At 26.1% G+C, this 15,914-nt stretch overlaps 1 protein-coding gene across 1 annotated transcript; it reads right to left on the reverse strand.

The window, feature by feature from the left end:
- Positions 1 to 4,074: 4,074 nt before the first annotated feature.
- OCT59_014481 (uncharacterized protein) lies at positions 4,075 to 5,927 on the reverse strand. The gene has a single exon (XM_025320753.2). The coding sequence runs from the start codon at positions 5,778 to 5,780 to the stop codon at positions 4,128 to 4,130; it is 1,653 nt and encodes a 550-aa protein (XP_025170634.2). The 5' UTR covers positions 5,781 to 5,927; the 3' UTR covers positions 4,075 to 4,127.
- Positions 5,928 to 15,914: the final 9,987 nt, after the last annotated feature.

Genomic DNA, 15,914 nt, shown 5'->3' on the forward strand with positions numbered 1-15,914 from the left:
TATATCGAATTTCACTGACTCACTGTGTACCATAGCAACGAGTTAGATAGAATGAATTAATCATAAAATCTTTGTTATAAAAAAAATTAATTTTACAATGATAAATAATAAACTTAGAATTTATCTTTTTATAAAAATAATTAATTTATATAAAAAGGTTATTATACTTACTTCTCTTAAAAAAATTCTTCAGATTTATGTAAACATTTTAAAGCGACCACTAAAATCATCTCCATTGATTGACTAAATATTTTACATTTTTTGAATCTATCAAAATCTATCCATTCTATAATTTCTCTATAATTTTTATACTTTTAATTGTACTTTTTGAATAAATTTATCAATATTATCATTTCCACTAGTCCAATTTTTGAAAATTTGATGAAAATTACATTTACATAAATGATAACTCATATTTGCATTCTTTACATAAACCATTATATTTATAACTTTATAACGTTTTTAATTATTAATTAACAAATTTTATTCTTTTGTTAAATTTTTATAATCTTTATTTGATAAAACACATAACAAGAGAATCTAATTTTTTTCATCATATTTAACAAGAAAGATAGATTGAAAATTATGAAATTTTAAAAAAATATATGACAATATTCTAACGATAATATTTTCATGATCAAAATCTTCTATTTGATTTATATTAACTTTCGTTTTATGAAATTAATCATCCTTTTTGTATCTAACAAATAATAAATGGGACATATCAAACACATAATAATCAGGGAATATAATTTATTTAACAAGAAAGGTATATTTAAAAATTATGAAATTAAGATATCCTTTTTTATAATATTTAAAACGTTAATTGAAATACAGAAATTTCTATTATCGCGGTCACCGAGTTTTTCAAAGAATCAAAGATAATCAAAAAAAATTATGTCACCTGTCAAGTTTTGAGATTTTACATAATTTTTATTTAGGTCGGTTATCTCATATTACTATGTATTAGCATAATAATAAAATTATTGGATAGTTTATTATAAAAATTGCATGAACGTCCCGTCAAACCGATAATATTATTATTGGATGATTATATAATAGTCTGATGCGGCACTACGTACCGCTACTAGACCATTATATAATCATCCAATAATATATAATGATCAGGTAATATATGTAATACAACTCATTAACAAATCATGTGGAAATTGGAAAACCGGTTTAATTGATACTATATCAATTAACAAAAATCGTAATATCAAAAAGCCTACAAAAAAATCGGTTACTGTATTGTATAAATTACATCTCGTGTACCAAGTACAACTTGAACCTGATTGACCTAACACAATATATGCGAGTCAAGAATGTGGACCATGTGATATATTTAGGGGTAACATACAGTAATTGATACTGGATAAATATGTACTGTATAAATGAACAGTGATTTATTTTGAACATTGTGACAAATAATATGGACCAGTCTAGACCTTTAATTTATAGTAAAAAATATATTTAGATCAACGATTTGCAACTAATTATCACAAACATGGTGTCACACATACTATACAGTACGTACATCGGTATTCGGTAAACGTACCATGGTATTATGAACCATACGACCATACGCATGATAACATAATTACTATAACATATATTCACGGTTCGTACATACTGTACATAGCATGACATTATGATAACCTTATTAACCTTTTGTAGTAAATCTTCCACATACATGAAAAAAACGTATGATTAACTGACTTCAAATCGCCAGTCGTAAAAATAATTTTTAATTTTTTTTAATTACAATACTCGCAATAAACAATCTCCTGTAAATGTAACCATAATAAAGTATTAAAAATTTATTAATTAACAACTCAACATATTTTTATCTGTATTCTGATAATCCGCAATTATGACGAATTATGATAATGATGATTATTATTTTTGTAAAATATGAAAATATGATATATATAAAAAAAAAAAAAGAATAAATAGGATTAAGAGTGACACGATACAAATAAAGAAATTAAAAAAAAACTTTTAATAATTTAATACGCGTATCTAGAACAATAGTAATAATTATCATAACATTCATTAAAATTGGAACTAGAATTAGAATTTTGGAATTTTGGAATTTTTTTTTTTTTTACATGAAAAAGATGAACTTTTTGTTTTGACACTTAAAGAAAGTTTAGAAAAATTTTAAATAATAATAATAAAAATTTTGAACAAACTTTAAAATTTTTTAAGTTCCGTCTGGAACTCTTGATCTACAAAAAAAGAAAAATGGTTTGTAGATCATAAATAAACAGATTTCCCTTATATTTTAATGTGCATTAGGATTTGCTGAAGAAATAAACCATTGAAATATTAACATTTTAATATATTTTATTATTATGTTTATCATAAACAAAAGCTTGGCATAATATGAATTAATATTAGTTTGATATGTTTAATTTCTGATATGATTGATGTGATTGATTGATGTATTTAGATTGATGTATTTTGATTGATGTTAAACAAACAAATTCAAAAAAAAAAAAAAAAAAAAAGAGGAAATTTAAGAGGAGAAAAAAAATAAAAAAAAAAAAATAAAACAAAAAATAAAATAAAGTGCATTTGATTATTTAATTAACTTATTTAGGGATAAATTATTTTTAAATTGTTATTGTGAATTAGGAAATTTAAAAAGAACCCTTTATTATTTACAGTTACACAAAACATTTTACAATGTATTATTGTGCATTATTACGTTTTTTTTTTGTACGTTCTAATTTAGTTAAACTCTCTTACGTAAAAAAAATTTTAAAAAAATAAATAAAATAATAAAAAACAGCAAAACAGATAGCAAGGAAGAAATAATACATAAATAAAAATAAATAAACAAATAATAATAATTTAACTAATAATAAATAAAACAAAAAAAAACATTCGACAATAGAATAAATTTTTAGGTGGTTCCAGATTGCTCTTTTTTTTCCCTATTTTTTTTTTTTGAATTAAGGATGGAATATTCTTGGGACTGTACCAATTCGCAGGTATATGGTTTGCTTATATTTGGTTGGACAAAATTTAAGAACCCCTGATCACAAGCTTTATTTAAACAATGCTTTTTAACTTTCTTTTGTGATACGCTTGGCACATATGATCATTAACATGTTACAATTGTTACATTGATTTTTTTTTGACCCGAATTTTTTTTTTTTTTTTTACGAAAAAAAAAGAGAAAAAACAAGATTCATTTTTATTTAAAGAAAGAAATACAAAAAAATAAAAAAATAAATCAAACTAAATTTTTTTTTTTGATTTAAAATATAAGAGTGAAATAAACATTTTTTTATTGAAATTAATTATATTTTTTACTCGATTTTTTTTTTTACGAAAAAAAAGAGAAAAAACAAGATTCATTTTTATTTAAAGAAAGAAATACAAAAAAATAAAAAAATAAATCAAACTAAATTTTTTTTTTGATTTAAAATATAAGAGTGAAATAAACATTTTTTTATTGAAATTAATTATATTTTTTACTCGATTTTTTTTTTACGAAAAAAAAGAGAAAAAACAAGATTCATTTTTATTTAAAGAAAGAAATACAAAAAATATAAAAAAAAAATCAAACTAAATTTTTTTTTTTGATTTAAAATACAAGAGTGAAATAAACATTTTTTTATTGAAATTAATTATATTTTTTACTCGATTTTTTTTTTACGAAAAAAAAGAGAAAAAACAAGATTCATTTTTATTTAAAGAAAGAAATACAAAAAATATAAAAAAAAAATCAAACTAAAATCTTTTTTTTGATTTAAAATACAAGAGACATTTTTTTTGGAATTAATTATATTTTTTACACGAATTTTTTTTTTTTTAAGAAAAAAAGAGAAAATCAAGATTCATTTTATTTAAAGAAAGAAATACAAAAAAAAAATAATAAAAATTTTTGGAATTAATTATATTTTTTACCCGAATTTTTTTTTATGAAAAAAAAAGAGAAAAAACAAGATTCATTTTTTATTTAAAGAAAGAAATACAAAAAAAAAATAAAAAAAAAATAAAACAACATTTTTTTTTTTGGAATTAATTATTTTAATTTTTGAAATTTTTTTTTTTATACATTAGTTAATTATATATAATATATAATATGCTACGTGTTTAAAAAACCTTGAAACTTAAATAGGTTCTTGGAACCAATCAGGAGTGGATCCAATAATTCTGTAGGGTCCCTTTTTCTTAATATTTGTAAACTTTTCTAAAAGAGATCTACTTAATTTCAATGTTTTTAAACTACTCATTTTATTGCAATAATCCCTAATTAATAAGGATATTTTTTTATCGGGTTCTTGGACATTAAATAATTCTAATGTATTTAAGTGGACAAAACAACCACTTAAGAATACTTTAAGTAATTCTTGAGTGATTGAAAGATTACATGATAATGTAATCAAAGAAAAGGGAAGGGAATGTGCCAATTGGTCAATCATTTGTTCTGTAAATAATGTATATTCTTCTCTAGGAGATTCAATATACAAATATTTTAAATTTGACATGACTGACATCACTTTACTAAATCTCACTATTGTTTGAGATTTAATTATTATACGTAAATGGGTCAAATTCCCCGAATATTTTTTTAAATTTACAAATATTTCGGGGCAAAAATATTTGCAAGAAAACATTTCTAAATTTGTTGAAATTAATTGTAATAACAAGCAAATTTCATATTCGTCATGTTCCGAATAATTTGTTTGATTTTGCAAATAATTAAGATTTTTAATAGAAAAATTTACACCATCATATTTAAGCAATGGTATAAAATCATTCTTATGAAATTCTTTTACTTCTAATGTATTTAAATTATAACAAACAGATAATAATTCTATAAGAGTACTTAATCTGAATTTACCATCTAATTTTAAATGGTTTAAAGTATGAGCTTGAGTTGCTAATGCATTGAAAATAATTTTATCTGATTGTCGTAACCAAATATCGTTAATTTCAAAACTGGCCAAGATTTTTTGAGATTTTATTAAATTAGCGATTGAATGATATATCGCTTGAATATTAAAATCTTTACGTTTAATGTGAAATGAAAGGTGCCGAATATTTGTTGCCGATTTTGATATACTTAAAAAAAGATTTGGCCATGTTACTTTGTATATTTCATCTTTAATACAAAATCCGTTAAATTTAAACGAATTAATTTTATTAAGAGCGTTGTAATCTTCATTGTCTTTATTTCTTCCGAATAATGACAATGAATGATCCAGGGTTAAAATTATTTGACTTGACAGGTGAGACCTATAATAGTCAAATTTCCTGATCCCTCTGGAACGTGTGAAAATCATATTGATGATCACATTTGAAATGATCACCCTTTTCTCATGCATGCATAGGAAATCTACTTCATTTCCGGTGGTAAAATCTTCTACAGCAACCGCAAGGTTGTTGTAGTTAAATGTTAATAAAAAGGATGGGTAATTGAAGAGAGGTCGGGGTAATTGTGGTATGCGAATATTTTGTTGAACCAGTAATGCTTTTTCGTGCTCATCTAAACATGTTATATAAGTACGAATGGCAAAGTATCCATATTCGTTTCGTTTTAAAAACGGGTCACTCCAAAGGATAGGCATAACCAATCTACACCATAATCTGCATACTAAGATGCAAGATAGTAAAGTTGTTCGATCATCACTAAGATGACGGAATATCTCATCTAATACATCAGGAATTAGTGATGGTTTTGATTTAGTTAATTTTGGAAACGAAGGAAATTGAAATTTTAATTTATATGGTACTCTTTTTACAAGGGAATTTCCCTTCATTATTTTGTTATTTTTTAAGAAATGAAATATAATTATTATATGAATAATATATATATATATATATGTATGTATATATATATATATGTGATTTTTATATATAAAGAATGTGGATTGATAATTAATAAAAAGAGCGAAGGAAAAAAAAGAGGTTAAAAAGGAAAGGATGATGTATTAGGGAGTTAAATTTTTATTAAAATTTTTTTATTTTTTTTTTTGGAAATTTTAATCGTTTATATAAGGGATTCCCTAGCAAGAGTTGTTGTGAGTGTAACAGTCTTACCGTTAAATAATCGGCATAACCGGATAATCCTAATATGAAAAGCAGGTAATATACAGTACTCCTGTTTAGTGTATCACTATTTGAACCTCATTATAATGAATTTAAAATACCAATAATATTGGTTCGATCCTTTTTAAACATAAAGACTTTTTGGCAAAATTATTTTTTGTTGTATTACAAACTTGTCAGCTGTTTGTAAATATATGTATACTTTAAATTTTATTTTTATTTATATTTTATAATAATAATAATATAATATGGTAATATATATATATATAGTAAACAACACAAATATACATCTTATTTATTAAAAATACCCCGAAAGTATATAAACATAAAAAAAAATCATTTGATGAATCTAGGAAACTTTATAAATTTCCTTTATAAAAACCATGTTTCAAAATAGTATCTCATTATATTAACTAAAAAGCCAAAAAGGCTAATAAACTAAATAAACGAAGCTTTTTCTTATGCATGATGAAATGTTTGATGTTAATCATTTCATTTTGGTTAAACTAAAACACATAAAAGAAGTAAGTATATTGCACAAACAAGAGTTTATTACGAAATTATGACATCATGGGGTAAAATTTTTTCTTTCTGAATTTTTTGGATTTTTTCTTTGATTTTATTCCGGGGAAAAGTGTAACTTTACGTTATTGTTATTGTACCTATAATCTTATACTATTCTGAGTAGAATAAGAATTCTTTCTTACTAACGAGTTTCCTAATATAAACCAATCAATTATAATCTGTTGTTGATAAAAGGTTAGGATAAAAGCCATCGTACGACAAAATCGCCACACGATTTAATCATAAAAAAAATAATAATCAGGTTGATTATCGACTAATCTCGACTAATCTATGGAGAGAACAGTCATTCTTTTTTTTTTTAGGTTATACTAAAATACCGAAATATACAAAATCGTACAAAGATCGCGAAACTTTAAAATTTTACTATTAATAATCCTAAAAAAAAATTACCGGATTTGAATATAGCATATATTGTCATTATATAAAAGGATTTGTTGATTTGTTTCAAATTTCAATTTTCAAATGAATTTATATAATTGTGTTACTTTCTGACCGGATATTCAATATCCGACTATTTATTGCAAATTACAGGATATAATTTCCGTATTATTGTCTCATTATAGTAAAGGTTTACGCAGGGATACTCTTAGGATTCGCGCTACATAGCCGCAGGATCTTATGGAAATCGTGATTATCATGATTTTTACGAATATTATAGGTCAATTCATTGTTATTATGTCAATGATAAAAAAAATATTACTATTTGTTTTGAGTATGAATGATGTACGTGATGTACGTGATGTGGAATATGTGGATTACAGGATTTATAAAGTTAATTATAATTACAAGTGCGATATATTCCGATATATAACAACTGTGTTATTGATAGGTATTACACGCTGTTAGAAACCATCCTCTAAGAGTATCTGTAGCATCCAAATTATCAATCCTTTTAAATAACTAGAATATGTGTTAATTGTTGTAGTATTGTTGTTCTATTCTACACTGGAGCATATAATGGTAAATCAATTAATCTAAATCTATTCAGTCATCGAATTTAATATTGTGAGCACTATTCGATATTTTTTTTTTGCTCTGAAATTTGCTTTTGCTGTTTTGCAAGCGAGGGATTCTGAATAATTAACAATTTTCAATTATATTATAGCGATACCTTTGTGCGTTTTTTTATTACAATAAAAAGATTACCTTTATCCAGTACCTTTGTATTTTTATTCAGCTCATTTTCTCGCTATTGTTCATTTCTAAATTAATACAACTATTAATTATTTTCGTAGTGTCTTGTTAGATATGATAATTTAATCATTTCTATAAAGTATAAACCATCATGATGATCATCTTTTTCCCCAAGCATTATATACTACTCAATTCTTCATTGCCTATAGCCTATAGGACAAAAGGACATAATACGATCAAATGAACAGACTGGCCTCCTCAAATGTACACTCTTCAAGATTATTATTAGAATAAACAAATATTTGATTATGTTTGATTGTTTTATAAATTCTTCAAAATTTTCAATAAAAAAATCTACACCTTACCTGTAATATAAAATTTTTTTGGGATGGATATTAACAATAGCGATTTTTTTAAAAAATATTATTTAACTTATAAATAGTCTAAAAGAACTTGTAAGCATTTTTTTTTTTGTCTTGATATTAATATTTTCGATCGATTTCATTCTTATTTACATCTTTCGTTATTAACTTTTCTCATTTTTCACTAAAGACGACTTGGCCTAATTAATGGCCTAATTAATGTTATTAAATATACTGTATATTACACTTTGTTTTTCTTAATTTCCTTCATCATTTTAATTTTTTTGTCATAATATTCATAATATTTAAAGGATTTATTAAATTAAATTATTTTATGTAAAAGTGTAAAAATAAAGAATGAATTTTGAATTTTTCGAAAAAAAAGAAAAAAAGATCTTGCTTTTATATTCGATTGACACGTGAATTGAAGACGCGTTAAACCAAACGCATCACGTCTTACGTCATATGATCGAATGTTGGAAATTTTAAAATTTCGCTTAATAATTTTCGTTTAATAATAAAATTGTGAATGTTTCTTTTATAATTCCTTACATGTTATTCTTTTTATTTTTGGTAAAATTAATATTTAATATTATATAGTGCATATATATTACACTAGACGGAATTAAAAAAAAAAATTATTATCGTCATCCTATATCCTTTTATCCGGATTTTACAAATCTACTAACAGATATTGCAATTTCAACAAATATTCATTGAATATCCAGCTCAATCAGCAATTGACTTGTTAGTTATGTTAGATACTAATCAATTATTACCGTATAAGGGGTATAATACAAATTTCGGAAGGCTGACCCTTATACCCCCCTCTATTGCGTGAGTTTTTATTATTAATGGAGGAAGTTTAAACCTATATAACAATTGAGGCCTTATACATGTAACACCTGGGATATTTATTATATTATTTAGATAATAAGGTCGTTGTTTTTTGCAGGGTACTGTGCATGGAAGGAACTGTGGCCCGCAAAATACGGTAATAAACAGTTCTAATATATGGTTATTATTAAACCATCATTTTTCGTAATTTGAATTCGGGAAAATGTCATGTCGGGATTTTGTCTTTCGGGATATTGTTCGTCGGAATAATGTCATGTCGGGAAAATGTATTATTCGGGAAAATGTCCATTCGGGATTTTGTCCTGTCGGGAAAGCGTTGTCGGGAAAAGGTTACGTCGGGAAAATGGATGTCGGGAATCGGTCCGACAACGGACGATATTCCTAAACCGTAATAAATTTTATGGAACTTTTAGCCGTAAAATTCCATAAAGAATTGATTTGAAAAGTTTTTCATATAATTAAATCAGGAAAGTAGCATCTTAATTAGTACATCGATCAAATTTGTCTTACGAAAATTCGTGATCAGCATGGGGCTTAGATTCCAGGAACGGAAATAATGACAATCTTTCAATTTAAGAATTGTTTAAAAAAAAAGGAGTATAGCGAAAAATTTTAATTGGTTTTGGTTATTTGATCTTTTTTTTCAATCATCTTTTTGATTTCACGAATTTTTGGAGTTTTACATTTGTCTATTTTTTATTCAAACCAAAATGAACCGTGTAGTTTGTGAATTAGTTAATTCTACGCAAAGTAATCCAAAGATTATTGTACATGGATATCTATTAGTGAAAGACAAAAATCGCAACGAGAAACATTATTGGTGTTGTGAATATAGAAAAAAATTAAATTGTAATGGAAGAGCAGTAACAATTCTGGAGAGAGAACAACATATATTAGTAAAAGCTAGTGAACATAGTCATGCGCCAGAAGCAAATAGAGTAGATGTAATTAGAACAGTTAATATGGTAAAGGAAACAGCAGCTTCTCAAACGCGTGATAAGCCATCTCAAATAATACAAAATGCCGTAATTAACATGCCTCAAGAATCTTATTCCTATATGCCAAACCGTGAAGCATTACGCAGGCAAGTATCACGTGTTAGAAATATAAACATGCCTCCACAACCAAAATCATTGCAAGACATTGATGTTCCTGCCAACTTGTGTGTAACACTCGGTGGAGAAGAATTTTTAACAAAGGATATAACTTTAGGCGAAGAAAGGATTATGATCTTCTGTACAACATCTAATCTTGAATACTTACAGAAAGCGGATTTTTGGGTCATGGATGGGACCTTTAGAACAGTACCTACATTATTTCACCAAATGTATACTGTTCATGCTTTAGTTGGTGGTGAAAGCAATTCACGTGTTCTTCCAATGGTATATATTCTAATGACAAGTAGATCAAAAGTAATTTATGAACGGATATTTCAAGAATTAACTGATTTGGCAGAAGAAGCGGGTCAAATGCTAGCTCCACCTATGATAATTACTGACTTCGAACAAGCAGCAATTAATGCTGCTCAAGTGGAATTTCCTGGCTCTGTTCACAAGGGCTGTTTCTTTCACCTCTGCCAAAGTTTCTGGAGGAAAATCCAATCTTTAGGACTAGCCAGTGAATATGGAAATTCCGAAGAGTTCAGTATTAAGTTACGCCATATGACAGCTCTTGCCTTTCTACCATCTTCTGAGATTCCACATGCATTTGATCAAATCAAATCTCTGATGCCTCCAAACGCAAGTCAAATTGTCCAATACTTTGAAGAAACCTATGTTAATGGTAAAATTAGGCGCCAGATGCCTAGAAGTGGAACTGTTATTCGGAATCCACCACTATTTCCGCCAGAACTCTGGTCAGTACATGAACTTATTGAAAATGGATATCCAAGAACTCAAAATATGGTCGAAGGGTGGCATCAACGGTGGAGTACTATAATTGGAAGATCACATATTGGTCTGTATTCTATCATTGATGAAATGCGCAAAGAGCAGTGCCAAACAGAACTGCAAATTGAAAGCATTCTTCGTGGAGAGGCAAGACCATATCAACGAAAACACATTGTTGACCGTGAAAATCGTCTTTTAACCATTTTCAATGGTCGTGATGATTATTCCCTTTTAGATTATTTAAGAGGAATTGCTCATACTATTTCTCTTTAATTTTTTTCAATTTGTAAGTTTTTACTTATAATATTTTATTAAATTTATAGTAAATATGGTTCCTTTCGCCTGTTTAATCTGTTTAATTTGGGTGTTTTAATTATGCTATGTTTAAAAAAGCATTGAGGATATTTTAATGTTATTTACAACAAGCAAAGAATAATAAATTTTATAAAACAGCTGCTTTATTATTGAATTTTAATTTTATTAAAGGTATAAATTAATATAAATAAAAAATAAATTACGTAATTTTAGTTAATATGTTTAATATGTGAAATCGTAATTGTGTTTAAAAAAACCATTGTCTCAATTAAGATAAATTACGTGATAAATGTAATAATTATAAAATAATAAATTCATTGTACATTTAATAAAAAAAATCAAAAAAATATTACGTAAAAAGTAAAAAGAAATCAAGAAAATATTGCGCAAAAAATAAAAAAAATCAAGAAAATATTACGCAAAAAGTAAAAAAAAATTAAGGAAATATTACGCAAAAAGTAAATTAAATAAATATAATAAACATAAAATTTAATTTTTTTTTTTTTTGCTGTTAAATCAAGTATTTTCGTGAATCATTTTTCGTAATTTGAATTCGGGAAAATGTCATGTCGGGATTTTGTCTTTCGGGATATTGTTCGTCGGAATAATGTCATGTCGGGAAAATGTATTATTCGGGAAAATGTCCATTCGGGATTTTGTCCTGTCGGGAAAGCGTTGTCGGGAAAAGGTTACGTCGGGAAAATGGATGTCGGGAATCGGTCCGACAACGATTTTTAAATAACGTATTATAGACCTTTAGTAACCTTTTGCTTTTAAGCTTTATTCTGTTTATTTTAATTAAGTATATAGTAAAGTAGTATGATATAATAAGCAAAATATAAATCATATATAGGTACCAATCATACTGAAATACCAAGGAAATAAGGAATCAAAATATCACATACCCTTTGGGTATGATTAACGTTATGATATGAAGTGAAAGGTACGGTATGATTAATAATGTACAACAGGTACGAATAGACATGATCTAATTAATGTTGTTGTTGAGTTAATATTGATGTTACGATTGATCTATTTGATTTCAAATTTAGTTGAATTCAATTGAATTGTATCATTAGAATTTGATCCATTTGTAGAAAAATTTATTATTGTAAAAGGATTGATAAAAGAGTTCTATTATTACCAAGTTTCATAAATTTAGATGGCAATATTCTGCATGTTTAAAAAAAAAATATATATATAAATGCATAATATCAAATGAATTTTTATACAATGAATAAAGAAAGTAGGTTTGACAGCTTTATTAAATAGTACATAATGAATTATTATTTTTGGAAATTTCAATCAATTCATATAGGACTCCAGATTTTACAATCTTCTCATCTAAAGCCTGCGCGAACATCCGAGAAAAGTCTGCATTACTTCCCCTGACGAATAATCTGAACTATGCTTCATCACAAAAATAAAAAAAAAGTCGATTTTTTTTAGAATATATCGATATATATATAGAGAGAGAGAACTTTTTACTACGTTAGGTTAAATATAATTATTCAAATGAATATGCAATTTATTTAGATAATCAAATTTTTATATTGGCCACTTAAGACAATAAATTATTTATTATATTGTAAATAAATGCATTAAATGCATTCAATTAATTAATTAATTAAACAATGAGTTCTTTTTATAAAGATATGATTATTTTTATTATAAATTTCTCTTTTTATTATAAATCATCAATCATCACAATAGAATTTCTTTATAAATTAGATAAAAAACCAATAAACTCACAAAATTTTTTTAATTATTACAACAAATATTATAGCAAAAAACCTAACAAAATGCCTTCTTCAGTCACCGTTTTTTATGTCAGATTAGATCAAAAGGCCAAGATGGAAGATTTATTAGTGGTTAGCAAGTTATACAATCGAAACAGGAAAATCCAATGTTTTCCATTATGGCTTTTTATAAAAAACAAATATTTATATGATATTAAGGTAATATTATGAGGAAAATGTGTTTTTAATCGCGGAATTATGTAATCCATACCCTTATTTGATTAGTCATAAGATTTAATTCCTATTTTGAAACGTTACTCACATAAAACTATTAAAAAGCTCCCTGTTATGTTAAAGTATTAGGGTTAGGATTAGGGTTAGGATAAGTTATAGGATAAGTGGATTAGGAGTCGGTGAAATAAAAATGACTGTCGGTAAATGATCCTTTCAGTAAAATGATTGTCGGTGAAATGAATTATCGGATCATGGTTGTTACTAATTTTATTTCTGGAGACCGGAACACACTATAAAAAATTTTATCCGCTATTTCTGTAAAAAAAGTTCCGTAAAATGAGCCTTTCACGGAGGCATTCACGGAAAACATAAATAGTCCGATAAATTTCCATGATATAAGGTTATTAATTCCGCGAATATGAAATAGAATATAAAACACGGATCAACTCACTTGATCAGAATTTTTTTCTGAGCCACAATGCATGAACTCTTGTGCGACAATATAAATATTATTCCCCGAATGGGATGAGTTGACCATTATTTAGTGCGAAATGTAACTGCTGTTACTAATATCACCATTATTTACGTAATTAAGTATTTAATAGAATTTTATTATTATTATTTATTTATCAATTAATTCTCGCCCATGATTTTAAATTTAAAACCGAAAACATTACCAAATTCGGTTATGAAGTAAAATTTTTCATTATTTTCTTGGTCGTACGAGTTATGCAGATAAATCGTGTAACATTGTGTTGACGTAATAAAATGCCATTTAATTTAAACGACCTATAAGAATTCTTTGAAATTAAAATTATTTTAAGAATTAAAAAATATTTTATAGAGGTTCACATGTACTGTAGTGTTGATTTAATTAGTTTCCAATTAACGCATCCCTAGTTCGCAAAAGTGCTAAATTCAGTGATAAAAATCTTCAAGAATGAAAGAACATTTTATAGAATTCATTTTTTCCTAGATGTGTAGTGTAAGAGAATCAAGTACGCTCCATTCTAACTTTCATTTAACGGAGATTAAATCACATCATGCGCATCATGCGCATGACTCAGTGGTAATTACATATTTTAAACAGATAATAAAAAATCCCAATATACAGTATATACACCTCCACCTTTGCCATGAGAATAAAATTAAATTTATTCACGTCTAGCCAACATTTTTCTGTTTATTACTCGATATGAAATACAACATAATAATTGCCATAATCTTTAGTCTAGCTATTAGCCTTGTTATGTCCCCTATTAAAAGTAAATACTTTAAAAAAATACTTTGGCAGGCCGTCCATAACACGTGGCTTTCACTTATTCTAAGATTTTTTATTCTGTCTAATAATCCTCTACGTGGATCATTGGGAGATCTAAGACCTAATATTTTTGCAACCATCTGAATAAGTGGACCACCTTCATAGAAAGCGGTAGCACTTATTTCATTATGCCCATTGTAGGACGTATTTACGGCTATGTAAAAACAGAGTTGCGGTTGCGAATTACGGGTTGTGATTAGTAAGATCTAGTTGCGGCCACATCTCTAGTAATACCCCTGCCAAGCAACTATACCCGATGTAGCTCCGTGCGAAGTATAAAATGAATTACGTACAGTAGGTGGAACTGGATTGCAAAGTGACAGTTCATATGCTCGATTGGGTAGCAGAATACAACCTAACATTCTGGGTCGATTCTTCAACTCAAGGAACTAACAGGGATACCGAATGGAAATTCAGTGATAGTGTAGATGATTGGAGCTTAAAACAGCTAGCTTAGTAATATCTCCCCTTTATCTCTTTAACTAAAAAAATAATTTAATTTTACTAAGATGTGTCACCCCACCTGTAGCTGTTTATGAGATACAGTATATTTTATTTTATTTTTTTTTTTGTATTTTTTTTTTATTATTAACTGGTTGAAATTATCAAAATTGGCTAGAATTCAGATGTCCAATCTTAGGCAGAATTATGGTATAAAGCCACCTGATTTTTCCAAAGTTCCTTGTACTTAGTAGAAATAAAATTTATTAATAAATTTGGAATTGATTCCGAATTTTTTTGATTAAAGTTTTTAATATAACAAGTTAACATTAAAATTTGAAGGAGCTTTGTAAAGTAAAATATATATTTTTGGTGTCAACTTCATCATCACAGCTCATTTTTGACTACTAATTTTAATCCAAAACTTAAAAAAATGATTTATTATTATACTAGTTTCATATGGACGATTGAATGAATAAGATGTGACATTAATGTTAATGTTTTTTTTTTTTTTTACTGGTTAACGAAAATTTTATTTATTATAAAAGAAACATTACAGCACGTGTCATTAGTTTGATAACAGTAATAGAATAAATCTACATAACAATAATACAAAACTAAACACCTAGAATATACTAAAAATTAATATATCCCTGATGAACCAGGATAACTAAACAAAAATAGAAATAAAAAGAAAAAAGAATCAACCCATATGGGCGAAAATAAAAGAAAATATTTAAGAAAAAATAAAATAAAAAAAAAGAAAAAATATTTGAATAGTATACTGATTAACACGAACTATAAAATCCAACGGTTCTATATTAAAGTATATATAATTCAAAAGCCCTTCTACATTTTGATAGACTTTATAATTAATACTTTTACTAACCATATTTTTATCATAACTATAATGTTTTTTATCTTCTTTAGTAACACCTAAACTTCTTTCTTTATCTTTTTGTAAATC

This window comes from Rhizophagus irregularis, chromosome 22 (assembly GCF_026210795.1).
Source record: "Rhizophagus irregularis chromosome 22, complete sequence".
Taxonomy (NCBI): Eukaryota; Fungi; Glomeromycota; class Glomeromycetes; order Glomerales; family Glomeraceae; genus Rhizophagus; species Rhizophagus irregularis.

Bases quoted from the DNA above. Each gene is read 5' to 3' on its own strand.
- OCT59_014481 (XM_025320753.2), bottom strand. From the start codon at position 5,780: ATGAAGGGAAATTCCCTTGTAAAAAGAGTACCATATAAATTAAAATTT.